The 14,233-nt window shown below is 31.6% G+C and overlaps 1 protein-coding gene and 1 long non-coding RNA gene across 3 annotated transcripts; one reads left to right on the top strand and one right to left on the bottom strand.

Moving 5' to 3' along the window:
* Positions 1-1,254: 1,254 nt before the first annotated feature.
* On the bottom strand, positions 1,255-11,345 carry LOC106469799. Of its 2 annotated transcripts, none has more exons than XM_022398361.1 (6): positions 11,041-11,345; positions 9,586-9,735; positions 6,854-6,955; positions 5,166-5,291; positions 3,300-3,361; positions 1,255-1,886 (listed from the first exon to the last, which is right to left on the bottom strand). In XM_022398361.1, exons 1-6 carry the CDS (start codon positions 11,204-11,206, stop codon positions 1,761-1,763), a joined length of 732 nt encoding a protein of 243 aa, XP_022254069.1. In that variant the 5' UTR covers positions 11,207-11,345; the 3' UTR covers positions 1,255-1,760. The 2 variants fall into 2 exon arrangements, with proteins under 2 accessions (XP_022254069.1, XP_013785763.2); XM_013930309.2 differs by having other exon boundaries at positions 1,255-1,883; positions 11,041-11,344.
* LOC111088390 lies at positions 1,771-8,336 on the top strand. The gene is made up of 2 exons (XR_002612918.1): positions 1,771-1,908; positions 8,149-8,336. It is a non-coding gene; the product is annotated as an uncharacterized LOC111088390 (long non-coding RNA).
* Positions 11,346-14,233: the final 2,888 nt, after the last annotated feature.

Here is a 14,233-nt window from a genome sequence, read left to right as displayed (position 1 = left end):
CAAACTTACTGTTTAATCCATTCTTTCATTTATGTTTACTTCACATGAAAACAAACTTACTGTTTAATCCATTCTTTCATTTATGTTTACTTCACATGAAAACAAACTTACTGTTTAATCCATTCTTTCATTTATGTTTACTTCACATGAAAACAAACTTGCTGTTTAATCCATTCTTTCATTTATATTTACTTCATATGAAAACAAACTTACTGTTTAATCCATTCTTTCATTTATGTTTACTTCATATGAAAACAAACTTACTGTTTAATCCATTCTTTCATTTATGTTTACTTCACATGAAAACAACCTTACTGTTTAATCCATTCTTTCATTTATATTTACTTCATATGAAAACAAACTTACTGTTTGATCCATTCTTTCATTTATGTTTACTTCACATGAAAACAAACTTATCATTTGATCCATTCTTTCATTTATGTTTACTTCACATGAAAACAAACTTACTGTTTGATCCATTCTTTTATTTGTTTACTTCACATGAAAACAAACTTATCATTTGATCCATTCTTTCATTTATATTTACTTCATATGAAAACAAACTTACTGTTTATTCCATTCTTTCATTTATGTTTACTTCACATGAAAACAAACTTACTGTTTGATCCATTCTTTCATGAAAATGAACTTACTATTTGATCCATTCTTTTGCTTGTGTCATAAGCTGAGGTTTACGGTAATAATTCATAGTGCAAAGTACAGCATGAATATTCATAATTTTAAAATGTCAGGAATGTACCTTGTGTATGACTAAAAAAGATTATCTAATCTCATGAGAATAAGCTAGTTGTACAGAAAGAAATAAAAAGATTTTTTTACCAGATTTTTATTTCAGAATAAATAGCATATTACACATCAAAAAAGAAATAAATCTTGAACAAAAAAATTTTCTTCTTACTTACATCCTCATATACATATTAATTATTACATTATTTGTATGAGGTATTGAGTCACTGGTTAACACTCAAGAATGGTTGGCTGGGGTTTCATTAAACTTAAAAATAACAGAAATGTTCAGGACATAATGTAATTTCTATAAAGACATAATATGGAAGAAAGTGGAATAACTTGATTTACTAGGTGTTGTACATTTGCCTTAGTTAAATGTAGGAAACAATTCAGTTTTGTCATCAAAATGATACAGTGGTGTACATTTAATGCACAAATACTTTTTCTTCGATGTTCCTCTTCATAAGAGTGAAAATACTCTGTAAAATTAGATCTTATGTCTTACTCTGTGTTTTCTTATTATGTGGATCCCAAAACGTACTATTTCAAACAATGTGACAACATCAAACAGAGAAATAAAGATTAATTTTACATTAAAAACTATATAGAGAGATAGATAATGTGAAACTCGAACCTAAATAACTGTTTTAAATGTGTATGAGCTATCTAAATAGTGACCTATAAAAATGCTTCTTAACAGTTCAATAACTTAATTAAATATAGTTTTTCTTAAATAATTCAGTATTTTTTTCTTTTCAAGACAACAGGACACACAGAATTTGATATTTTATTTTTGTTAACCTTGTTTTAACTAAACTTACATACATTAATGATAGTTTGTTGTGGTTTTAACAGAATGTGGCTTGGTTTTGTATACACAGCAAGCAATATATAATGTTCTACTAGGCCAGTCACACAACTAACAAATAAGAAAATTATTATATACATATTTACAAGCTCGATGAAGCATCATAAGGCACTTGAGAATTGCAAACTACACAAAGCAAGAGTTACTTCCCATCTTTTTCTCGTTTCACTGTGGTTAAGTACTGCGGGCTATGGAGTCGATTTGCTCCTGAGGTAGTCTTGACAGTTGATGATGAGCCATTCTGGCTGAAGCTTTGGAACAACTGCTGCTATGACGATGGCACAAAAAAGGTAATACTTTAAAAACTTGTTAAAATACATATATTTACACCATTATAATTACAAAGATACAAACTGATACTGAATAACATAACCATATATATATACATGCACTATCCTATCAAGAGTCGTGGGACACTGGTATTTATCAATAAAACGTCTTTATTTCAAAAAATTAACAGAGTGTTGGCCCGCCTTTGGCCTTAATGTCTGATTCAATGTGCTAATAATTTGTGGTAGAAAGCTAGTGGTACTGTGCTCCACTCCTCCTTTAAAGCATTAGTAATCTCCACTACTGAAGAGGGCTGTCTTGGCCTTGCCCTAATTCTGCATTCCAGTTCATCGTTTGGCATACAAGTTCAAAATGACTTCTGAGTGAATCACTGATCACCTTTATAGGCCAATCTATTTGCATATTTCACTGTTATACCCATTTTCCTGCGATCAGAGATGTGTCCCCTGACTTTTGGTAGGATAGTGCATATACACACCAGGGGTGTGTATAACATTATAATAGTCGATATGATACGTATCTAGATACTGATGCCGCAACACGATGCATATCTAGATACAGAAGTTTTACCAATGGTTTGTTACAAAGTTTGACAGTCTTGTTTGTAATTTATTATCTATATTGCTAACATTGTCTTATTTAAGTACCTCACACTTTACAGTGTTTTTTTCAAATTCTCAGGTTTGATCAACTAAATGATAGCTGACAAGAGAAGTAAAATAAAAAAGTTAATATCTCTTTTGCTATTGTTAATTTGTTATGTTACTTTGCAGGTAATGTTTTTGACAAAAGCAATGAATGTAGTATTCATTAATTAATTTTTCATTAATTAAATTAATAATTAATTTTTAGGAAAAATACTTTGTTAGAAATTCTGATTTTTTTCTGTACAAAAGACTTGTAATGTTTACTGAAAGCTTGCCAACTTTCGTGAAGATACATAAATTATATTGGATGATGCATTGATACAATCGTATCATAGCTTTAGGATGTAATGTATCGCCACATCTTTAATACACACAAAGATATGGAGGCACATTTACACCATCAGATTTAGTCAGTTTTCTTCTATGATACAAAGTTTCAACTTGAAATACATATCTATACACACACTAGTGCTAGACAGAGTTGAAAATCATTGTCAGGCAGAAACAAAAAAACAATTCTGCTTGGCATTTATAATATTTGTATGGTGTACCATAGATTAAATGATCAATCAAAAACGTACAAATAACATTAAAAGTCTAGAGTTTAAAATGTTTGTTTAAAAACAATTATTTTAATGTAACAAGTATGGCTGTAAGTTTAGTAACAGATTATTGTAAGCCTAAATTGCTGATAAATGGAATTAAAATAGTGGTTAAACTGACCTAATGAACAATGAACCCACCTGTTGCTGGGCAGCTGTAAGTGTTACTGGCACTGGGATTGTGATGAACTGCTGACCACTAGCTGCAAGATAACAGTCATTTCAAAAAACTTGATCGGAGCTAATTTTATTTTCACATCACTGGTAAAAAAATGTTAGGGCAAATCCACAATGTCTCATTTAAGGGGGATATTGACCACCACTGAGGGATATATTTGACTACTTGAATCAAGCTTATTAATTCATTTAATGGGGATGTTAGCCATTACTGAGGGATACATTTTACTGCTTGACTCAAGCCCATTAGTTCATTTAAAAGGGGATTTTGACCATCACTAAGATATATATTTGACTATTTGACTCAAGCCCATTATTTCATTTAAAGGGGATATTGGCTATCGCTGAGGGATATATTTGACTACTTGATTAAAGCTGATTATTTCATTTAAGGGGGGTTTAGACTATCACTGAAGGATATATTTGACTACTTGATTAAAATCAATTAATTCATTTAAGAGGGGTTTAGACTATCACTGAGGGATATATTTGACTACTTGATTAAAGTCAATTAATTCATTTAAGAGGAGTTTAGACTCGCTGAGTGATATATTTGACTACTGATTAAAATCAATTAATTCTTTAAGAGGGATTTTGACCATCACAGGGGGATATATTTGCTTAATTGACTCAAGCTCATTCATTACAAATACTAATTTTTAGGAAACAAAATTAAATGAAATAAAGATTCAATCATTGTACTATTGTATCATCACCACAATTAACATTACAAAAGCTTCTAATACAAGAAATACAATAATAAACTTGTAAATGTTCATAAATAAATTTCTTGAGTTGATTTAGTGCAATAAGTTCCATCAAAATCATTCTGTTGAAACAATTACCTTCAAATATGTCTTAAGTAAAATATATACTGTGAAATAAATACTCAGGACTTTTGGTCATGTTTTACAATGATAAATATTAATAAACACCATAAATAGTGGAGAAGATAAATCAATGTTGAAAACCGACCTTATGGTTTTAAAAGAATTTATTAATAAAATTCAAATGAGATAGTGACAACTGGAATCAGTTATAAACATGATAATACTTTAAGCAACTTGTTGACAGCTCTTAATAATTATATAAACAATGATCTATAATTTATTGTATAAATCACAGGATAATACGTACAACCTTGAAAAATTAATACTTATTGCTATAATTCAAAGATTTGGTTGGTTCAGATAATATGCTGTAATGGTTTGGTCACTTTAAACAAAACTGAAATTGTTTCTCAAGTGGAAGAAGACTTCATTTTCTAGGTACCTCAAACTAATGAGCTCAAGTTATTCTAATAAAACTGTAGTTACTTTCACATGCTGATTGGCATAACCAAACAGCATCTTCCATATAGAACTTTTAAAAAGCAACAGAATCAGTTAGTGTTATAAACAACTGGCATTTGTCTAAAGCACCAGTACTTTTTGACTAGAACTGACAAATGATTGCATATACATATATTCGTACAAACACTATTCGAAGAATTATTGTAATTGGGTCTACAGATAACTTGTGTAGGAGCACCAAAAACAACACAAGTTTATAGAAGTATGACAGAAAATTATATAACAAACACTATTCGAAGAATTATTGTAATTAGGTCTACAGTTAACTTGTGTAGGAGCACCAAAAACAACACAAGTTTATAGAAGTATGACAGAAAATTATATCAACAAAGACTAAATAATAAACAATTAGTAGTGATTTACATTCCCACACAAAAACAACAACCAATAAACAATTTACAAAGAAAGAATAATCTGACCTGATAATAAAAGATGTAAACAATATGTATCTACACGTGCACTAAAAAAGATAAATTACCTTGATTCTGGGGGACAGTAAATGCTGTTTGAGAAGATTGTCCAAGGTTTAAAATAATCTCTGGTAAACTACCGCTTGCAGATGTAGCATATACAACTCCATGCTGGGCATGGTACATGACTGTACCTAAACAAAGGAAACAGAAAAAATAAATATGGAATTACTACAGAGAAATGTGTTTGCTCTTCTAAGGTGTCATCTCATTTGTCAAGTTTACTTTAAAAAAATATTTTTTGCAAGGTTTTTTTTTTCCCCTCATTTTATTGTCACAATAACACAAAGGTTACCAACTTAAAGTCAGTGTTACTACTCACCTGACCTGCTACGTAGTAGTGTGTAAAAAAGCGTGGATTCTGTAATAGGTTAGTTTCTATTAACTTTAGTAATAAGAGGAATCATATTTCTAACAGTAAATAAAGTTAAACATCAGGAGGGAAATTTACTTAACCCTCATATCTATTCACAAAGTAAATCACTTGGCAGGCTCAGTCATTTTGGATAGCTTAATGGTGAATTTTTCTTCTACTGTATGTCAAAGTGTTTGTTATATCTTGATACTGGGGGCTGTAAATTTTTTATAATAACAATAATAAGAATTATTTCTTATTTTGCCCAGCACAGAGGATAATATTAGATGCTTTTAAATCACAGACATCAATGAAGCACCAAACCAGAGCTTTACGCAAAAATCGATAATCAATTCAGATCATCACTCAAAAAAAAATGCAAATGATGATATGGCACACCAACAAAACATGTATAACTTGTATTAGTGATCACTTAAACTGGCTACCAGCACACCAACTGATCAAGGAAAATAGACTACAGAGGATGAGTACATTATATTAGAATGGTTTTTGAGTCTTACCAAATTGTTACAGTCTATAGTAGCAAAACTTTCTTTGACAATCGTGCGTCTTGATAATAGCTCTGCAGTGTAGTTTCTATTGCAAAAGGCTCTGTTGTAAAGTTGTCATATCCAAAGCACATTTACTCTTCCAGAGCCCATTTCAATGGTCCAGTCACATAGAAATTCATAGGCTTTGCATTTAGTGATTTGACCTTCATATGGAATAGTATGAATATCTGTTTTATTCTCCAGCTACTCGAGGTATGTGCAGGTTAAAGATATGACTGGAAGCCTTATCTTGGTCAACCCACAATCTGTTTGTTTGTCTCATTTCCAGATGCAGATCCTTTTCTATTATGCTATATATTATTGCCTTGGGTATGAGGATGGCTTTTGCCACTGATTTTTTTGTATGTGGATCCTTGTCTTTTACAATATGCCTCATTTTGCTTACCACAGCTGGGGTATGAATTGTTGCAGGTCTCTTTCTGAGTGGTTCTTGTGCCTCATTTGATCCATATTTCATTGTTTTCCAATGTCAGTAAGTCACAGGGATATGTCTATATTGAAAATTCTAAATCCCCAACTTGAACACATCTTTATGATATGAGTGTACGATTATCTTGTATTTACTTACCTTTCCCAAAAGCGATCAATTTTTGGTGGCATCACGTTACCTACAAAATGCCACACAATGTCAAAATGCAGTTCTGATACATGCTATTCTACCATGACTTGCTAATTTACATGTTCAAAATTCTCTTTAATAGAATGCACTCAATCCTCCTAGGTTACCACTTTTGAATATAACATGTAATTCAAGAGAAGTCTTTCTTACCTGGCATAACTGAAAGTTCTTGTTGTGTATTGGGAACCATCGTAACAGCAGTAGGTTGTGATGCTCCTGAACTGGAAGCTTGACTATTTGATGTCCGAACTCCTTTGTAATATCATAATGTGTAAGAAGGGAAAAAAAATCCTTCAATTCATTTTATCCAAAAACAGAAATAATAATTAAGATCAACACACGTAGGGAAAGATAGGGAGCCTTGACTAGAACTGGGTGGTTAGTTGTATTTGCATATCGATTAATCGATGGGCCCATTACAAGATTAGTAAGGTCTTCCTCAAACCAAGGTATGTAACCCCTCCACTCACACACCCTTCTATAAGCAAAAAAAGAAGAAAAAGTCACTCAAGAGTTGAAAGGTGAGTAATGTCAGCCAATTACCTACTCTCTGGTCAGCAGATAGTCTTAATAGCTTTCTCATAACAAATACAAGGTGAGCAATTTTGGTGGCACTGGGAAATTGAAGCTGAGATCCATGAAACACTAGGCCATGCTGAAACAAAGCTGAAGAAATTTGAAGGGAAAAAAACCTTATAATGCTAAAACTGAATTTCAATACCTGCAGCGAGCAGATCATAGATAGCCCATTATATAGCTTTGTGCTTAACAACAGACAAACATAATGGCAATATTTTGATAATACAGATAGTTGGAATAACAAAAACAGTAACAACTGGATAACCTAATCTTGATTAATTGTATATTTTCGAAACATCAATCAATTTTGTCATAATTTTTTAAGAATCTATTAATTTCTGTGACACTAATCAGCTCTAGTCTTGACCACATGGGAGGCTTGACCTATCTTTTGTTTTTAGGAGATGATACTGCTTATCAGCGAACCATCAGTATTGTTGAAAATATCAAATCTTGAAGGGTATAAGTTAGTGGCTTATTTCAAAAAACTTAAGAGTCAACTCATTATATAGAACATGGGCTACCAAACAATGTAAAGATAACTATGAAGCATGTTTCTGTATACCTAATTTTCAAAATGGTTACCCGAGGAGGCTTGACCTTCACTTATTGTGGGAGGCTCAGCTATGGTCATGCATGCCCTATCCAATGTAACATAACTATAGAAATTAAGTTGCTGGAAAACAACAATAGAAAAAGATTTATGAAAACCAAATGATAAAACAAGAATCTCTGTAAATTTCTTTTCTCGTGGTGAACGTTTAAATTTTGTTTCTTTAATTTAAACAAAACACAGGCCTGAGTTTTGCAAACACACAATTTCTTCAAGATAAACATATACTAAATTTCTTTTTTTGTCATTTCAGAATGATATTCTTTCTGAAACCAAAAGGCAATGTAAGAATCATTCACAAGAAAGAATGAAGCTTGAGAAAGTAGTTATGGAGGATCAACCATCAAAGCCGCTGCCGTGGACTGTGGGATTGAAAGGAATACGTTAGACTGTGATGTTAAAATATATAAAAGTGATAACAAAAATCAAGTACCAATGGAACAGGAGTATAAATAAAATACACAAATTTTTACAGCTGATGAAGAGACGATATTTGCAAAATATTTTGTAAAGTCCTCAAAGCTTGACTACAGGTTTACATCTAAAGTAACCTGCCAATCTGTATGATTGTTTGGAATTGCTAACAGCAGTAAAATGAAAGAAAGGTAAACTTGCCAGATATCACTGGCTCAGAGGTTCAAGTGCAGACATAAGCATCTGTCACTAAGAAAACCTGAACCTACCAGACTGAGGAGAGCAACCAGGTTCAATAAAACAAAACCACTAAAGACACTGAATAACATCTTACAACAATATAACAATGACATCTGTAAAATTATAATACATGTAACAAAAAGTAGATATACAAGAATTGAAGCCTAGTAAAAATTAGAGTAAACAGTATTAGTATACAAGTCAAAATTTAAATTAGTTCAGAATACAGATAAATACTCAAGCAAATGAAAAAGTCCTGTCTAAAAAGATTTACTTTGTAACACAGCACACATGTAAATATGGATCATGAGAAAAGTCAGTAAGCATTCTGACTGTAATGTAGCACAGATATACACAATATATTATATATATATATATATATATATCTAGCTTAACTTTTGACAATCTTATTTTAAAAAGAACGTTGAGTTGTTAGAAAGGGTTCAAGAAAGAGCTGCTAGGATGGCACTTGGATTGGAATGGGTTATTATATGAGGATAAGTTGAAATTCCCAGACTTGCTTTCACTGGATAAAACAAGGGCTCAAGGTAACAAATGAAGTATTGTAATATTGTTAAAGGTTTGAAATCTACAAATCCAGATGTCAGTAGAAAGACTTGAGGACACAAATTTCAGACACAAGAAAACCAAAACGTGACTCCAGTTTGCTCCTTTCAAAAGCGCTCGGGTTATAGGGTTTTTATCATTTTGCATCAAGACTTCTTGAACCTACGTGTATTTCTGATATCATGAACTCCAGTTATGATAGTGTTACTTTTTTAAAAGGATGCTTGGCTAATTAAATAGTTTGCCTTCATGTGTGATAGAAGCTACAACATTGAAGAAACTTAACAGAAGACTGAATAAGCATCATGGAGATAAGAGTTATATATACTGGGTTTCTTTACACAGTTTGGAGTAGTAGAGTGGTATTAAAAAATTGGATAGCCTAGATGGGCTAAATAGCCTCTTATTATCTCTTAGAATTAAAAAACACACAAAAAAACTGGGATGCTAGTAAAATAATAAAGAGTACCTGCAATAGAGGCTACTGAACCTTGAGGAATCCTGTAAACTGTCTGAGGTTGTGTGCTTGAGCTTGTTTGCTGGCTTATGCTGTTCTGTCCAAGAGTGGTCGGTTGAAGATTACCCAGCTGCAAAGCCGTACCTGAAGGCACAGTCCCACCTAGAGTTTAAAATCTTGATTTGAAAACATATTTCTAAATTATGTGTTATCATATAAATTCACATTGAAGGACAACGTTGTATTTCAGTCATGTAAAGTAGGACAACTCTCTAAAATCAGCTAATTCGGTTCTGACAGAAAAGATACATTCTATCCCATTTATAGGGTGTTTGTACATCTTATAAAAAAAAGTCGCCCTTAATCCTTGTGATAAAGGGATGTACTTTTACAAACCAAAAAAAAATTAATTCAGTCAACATTGTGCACTTAATTCCTACAACAGAATGAATACTTCTGCATGTAAATTATCATGATGTGTTTATCAAGAGAAGTGCAATAAACCATAATGTAACAATACATTATGACTGAATATGCCACTTATGTTTCTTACTGTCTTATTCTGTTTGACTCTTGCACATTTAGCATTCTGAGTAAATTGAACAAAGAACAATTAATGATTCATAAAAGTCTTACAGTTAATAGGCTTAGCCTTTTCTCTGAACATTGAGAGATTGCTAGATTTTTTTCTGTTCTAGAAATTAGTCTGATTTGTTAAATTTGTTTGTAATAAGATGATTAAAGGATTTTAAACATCATATAATTTTTTTCACTGATTTTTGTCATCTTTTTTTTTTTTAATGGAATACCACTGTAAACATGAACTATATTTAACTTATGCATCAATACTGAATTTTTATTTAAACTACTACATCTCAAAGGAAAAGTTTTGAAAATAGTTGTTCCACAAGAAATGCATATTTATTCTCTTTTCACTTACATGTAATTTCACTGAAGCTCGTTGAACATTTTTGTACTTACGAATGATGGCTAAATTACGTAAATACTATACTCCATTTTCACTTAAATAACAAGATTTTCTTCAAGTAATGAACAGACAGCTGTGCTGGAACATATTATATTACATTCTTTGAATAGCAAATTTAAATTGGACCCTATAATTAAATTTTCCTGAAACACATATTTCGAGTTTATAGTGAAAACTTCTTTAAATGATGGTTTTATTTATTTATTTATTTAATCAACATACAGAAACAATGAACTGGAAAGCTCTGCCTCATTTGAATTATAAACATACCTCATCTGTGGTGAAGCACCAATATGTTTATAAAAGTAAAATGTTTTAACTAATTCCTGAGGTTTAATTGGGTGGTGTCGACACTATATTCTAAATGTTTGGAGAAATTATGCTGTATTTTTATCATTCCTGAGAATTTACCACACTGAACAACTGTCAAAGATTAGTGTTATAGTCTGTGCGAGAACTCTAAACTAGTTGTTAGTCACCTGGAGCCAATATTGTTGCAAAATTGGCTGTTTGTGGGAGTTGCATGGAGATAGTAGGTGAAGTGGTCCTGGATGAAGAGGAACTTGTAGTGTACGTTGCTCCTAATGACGAGAGTGCACTCTGTGGTAGGAGAGGCAGTGAGGTGATAGGGATTAGACCTGGCATAGAGGATGCAACTGTTAGTACAGGAGGAGACAAGGAGGCATTTGCACTGCTGCTACTTGATCCTCCACTTTGTAGACCAATATCTGGACTCTTTTCTGAGCACCCAAGAACTCCCTGTAATGCGAGTTAAAAAACATGGTTGTAATTCTATGGTGTCATCAAGTTCTTTCTTTGTAAAAATCTATATTTTTTATAGTTAAAAATGTACTGCAATGCATATTTTTGAACATCAGATGTTGATTTGTAGGTGATACTAAAAAACAGCTCTTACAAGTAATTGTCTTGAATGTTGTTTTTAAATTATATTTTTATATAAAAAATGGAACTTGCACAGTATAAAAAAATATATGAACTTCCATCTCTCACATATTATGGAGCTGTAAAAAAACAAAAAATCAGACTGTAATTAAATCGCATGGAAAGATAAATCTGTCCAATCAGAAACCATAAAAAATCTCAAAATTAGTCAAAATCAAGTTTGAACTAAAACAGAATTTGTCATTTCTCAAATATGAATTAAATATTACTAAAAAAAAAGAAGATGACACACAGACATTAATAAGGCTAAGAAGATGGCAGAGAAATTAATAAGACTAAGAAGATGGCATAGAAATTAATAAGGCTAAGAAGATGGCATAGACATTAATAAGGACTAAGAAGATGGCAGAGAAATTAATAAGACTAAGAAGATGGCATAGAAATTAATAAGACTAAGAAGATGGCATAGACATTAATAAGGCTAAGAAGATGGCATAGACATTAATAAGGCTAAGAAGATGGCAGAGAAATTAATAAGACCAAGAAGATGGCAGAGAAATTAATAAGGCTAAGAAGATGGCATAGACATTAATAAGGCTAAGAAGATGGCATAGACATTAATAAGGCTAAGAAGATGGCATAGATATTAATAAGGCTAAGAAGATGGCATAGACATTAATAAGGCTGAGCAATATTCAAAGAAAAGAGTGTAATAAAATCATAAACTAAAGATTTTAAAGTAATCAATATAAAAAAGTATTAAAATGATAAAAAGCAGAAACATTTATACAATAAACATCAAAACTATATTTACATAAAGCCTTAAAAATAATAACAATTTTATAACTCCACACATTATGAAAACCAAATAATGTTTAATGCCAGGAAGGTGAAGGGAACAGTCTGTTTGTTGATGGGCAAAAAGCTACATAATAGGCTATCTATGCTGTTCCCACTGTGGGCATCTTAACCAGATGTTTAACATGACAAAAAGAAACAGAAACAGTATTAAAACTACATCATATACAAAGGTAGGAAAATTACAGAAACATATACAAAAAAAATTAAATATCAGAAACATAACACATAAGAAAAACTTAAGGTTTGTTGTTATATTTCTTCAAAGCATCATTACTCAAATATTTCTTTTAAAAGATACAACACTTAAAGCCATCTGAAATACAAAAGCAACAAATTTGGAAATACCTAAAATTAAATCAACAATAACACTGCTAGCTTCATGTAAATTTACTGTTATTTCAGACATAATTTGTGCATCCAAGACATATAAGCAAAACTGAATTTTTTTACTAATGCACAATGATATCTGAGGACTCTTATGTGTAAAATTTGAATATCAAGATTACTCTGTAAGTATCAAAACAATTATTTATAGATGTACTGCAGTGTTAAATCATACTACAGATCTAACGGATCAAAGTCTTATTGTTAAACTCAAATGTAGTCCCACTTTCAAGTCAGGTACATGGGGAGCACCCCTCTTTAAACATTCCTTCATCTAACAAACACTGATAGTAAATCTGATTGAGTCAAAATATATTTTAAAAGAAAAACAGTATTATATAAATAACTTAATGGTTTCAACTAGTATACTAATACTTTAAGTATAACATATTTTACTTATGTTTTCTTTTCTATGGTGTCTGTAAAAATCTGTTTTTTGTTCTATGCAACTGTCCACGAGATACAGTTATTCAAGTCTTGACTTAATGTTCTGAACTGATCAACTTTTGAATAAGTATATTCCAAGCATAAATATCCAAGTCAAAGGTTATTTGTTCCTAGCTCAGTGTTTGTGGCTTTATTCTCACTTTGTTATGTGCAACGAGTGATGTGCCACATGTTTTTTAGTAGTTTTATGTGTTTGTGGCTTTATTCTCACTTTGTTATGATAAAACTACTAAAAAACATGTGGCACATCAATTATTGCAATGCTGTGTTTGTGGCTTTATTCTCACTTTGTTATGAGCATTGCAATAATTGATGTGCCACATGTTTTTTAGTAGTTTTATGTGTTTGTGGCTTTATTATCACTTTGTTATGTGCAACGAGTGATGTGCCACGTTTTCTTAGTAGTTTCACGTGTTTGTGGCTTTATTTTCACTTTGTTATGAGCACTGCAACGAGTGATGTGCCACATGTTTTTTAGTAGTTTCACGTGTTTGTGGCTTTATTATCACTTTGTTATGTGCAACGAGTGATGTGCCACATGTTTTTTAGTAGTTTCACGTGTTTGTGGCTTTATTCTCACTTAGTTATGAGCACTGCAATGAGTGATGTGCTACATGTTTTTTTAGTAGAGTCATTAACTTTTCTCGGCTACAGTCACAATTATTACACGTTCTCAAAGATCACTAGGGGGGTATTTCACCACAACTCTATATAACATTTAATGACAGGAGTGACCAATGTGAGGAAGTGGTGCCATCTTGTTATTAATAATAAAATGCTGAGATGTTTATACGGAAAGTGCTAGTGGTGCCATCTTACAACAAAAAAATTTAAAAAATGTGTACATCTATATACAAGAAATGATGCTAGTTTATACGGAAAGTGCTAGTGGTGCCATCTTACAACAAAAAATTTAAAAAATGTGTACATCTATATACAAGAAATGATGCTAGTTTATACGGAAAGTGCTAGTGGTGCCATCTTACAACAAAAAATTTAAAAAATGTGTACATCTATATACAAGAAATGATGCTAGTTTATACGGAAAGTGCTAGTGGTGCCATCTTACAACAAAAA

Source organism: Limulus polyphemus, unplaced genomic scaffold, assembly GCF_000517525.1.
Source record: "Limulus polyphemus unplaced genomic scaffold, Limulus_polyphemus-2.1.2 Scaffold3662, whole genome shotgun sequence".
NCBI lineage: Eukaryota > Metazoa > Arthropoda > Merostomata > Xiphosura > Limulidae > Limulus > Limulus polyphemus.
Note: the sequence above shows the minus strand (reverse complement) of the source record. Positions and strands in the feature narration are given on the sequence as shown.

Coding starts and splice junctions, on each gene's coding strand:
- LOC106469799 (XM_022398361.1), bottom strand. CDS start 11,206: ATGCCAGGTCTAATCCCTATCACCTCACTGCCTCTCCTACCACAGAGT. Junction 6,956..9,585: donor TTCAGTAGCCTCTATTGCAG/GTACTCTTTATT, acceptor GATATTACAAAG/GAGTTCGGACATCAAATAGT. Junction 5,292..6,853: donor AGAACTTTCAGTTATGCCAG/GTAAGAAAGACT, acceptor TCCTTTGTTTAG/GTACAGTCATGTACCATGCC.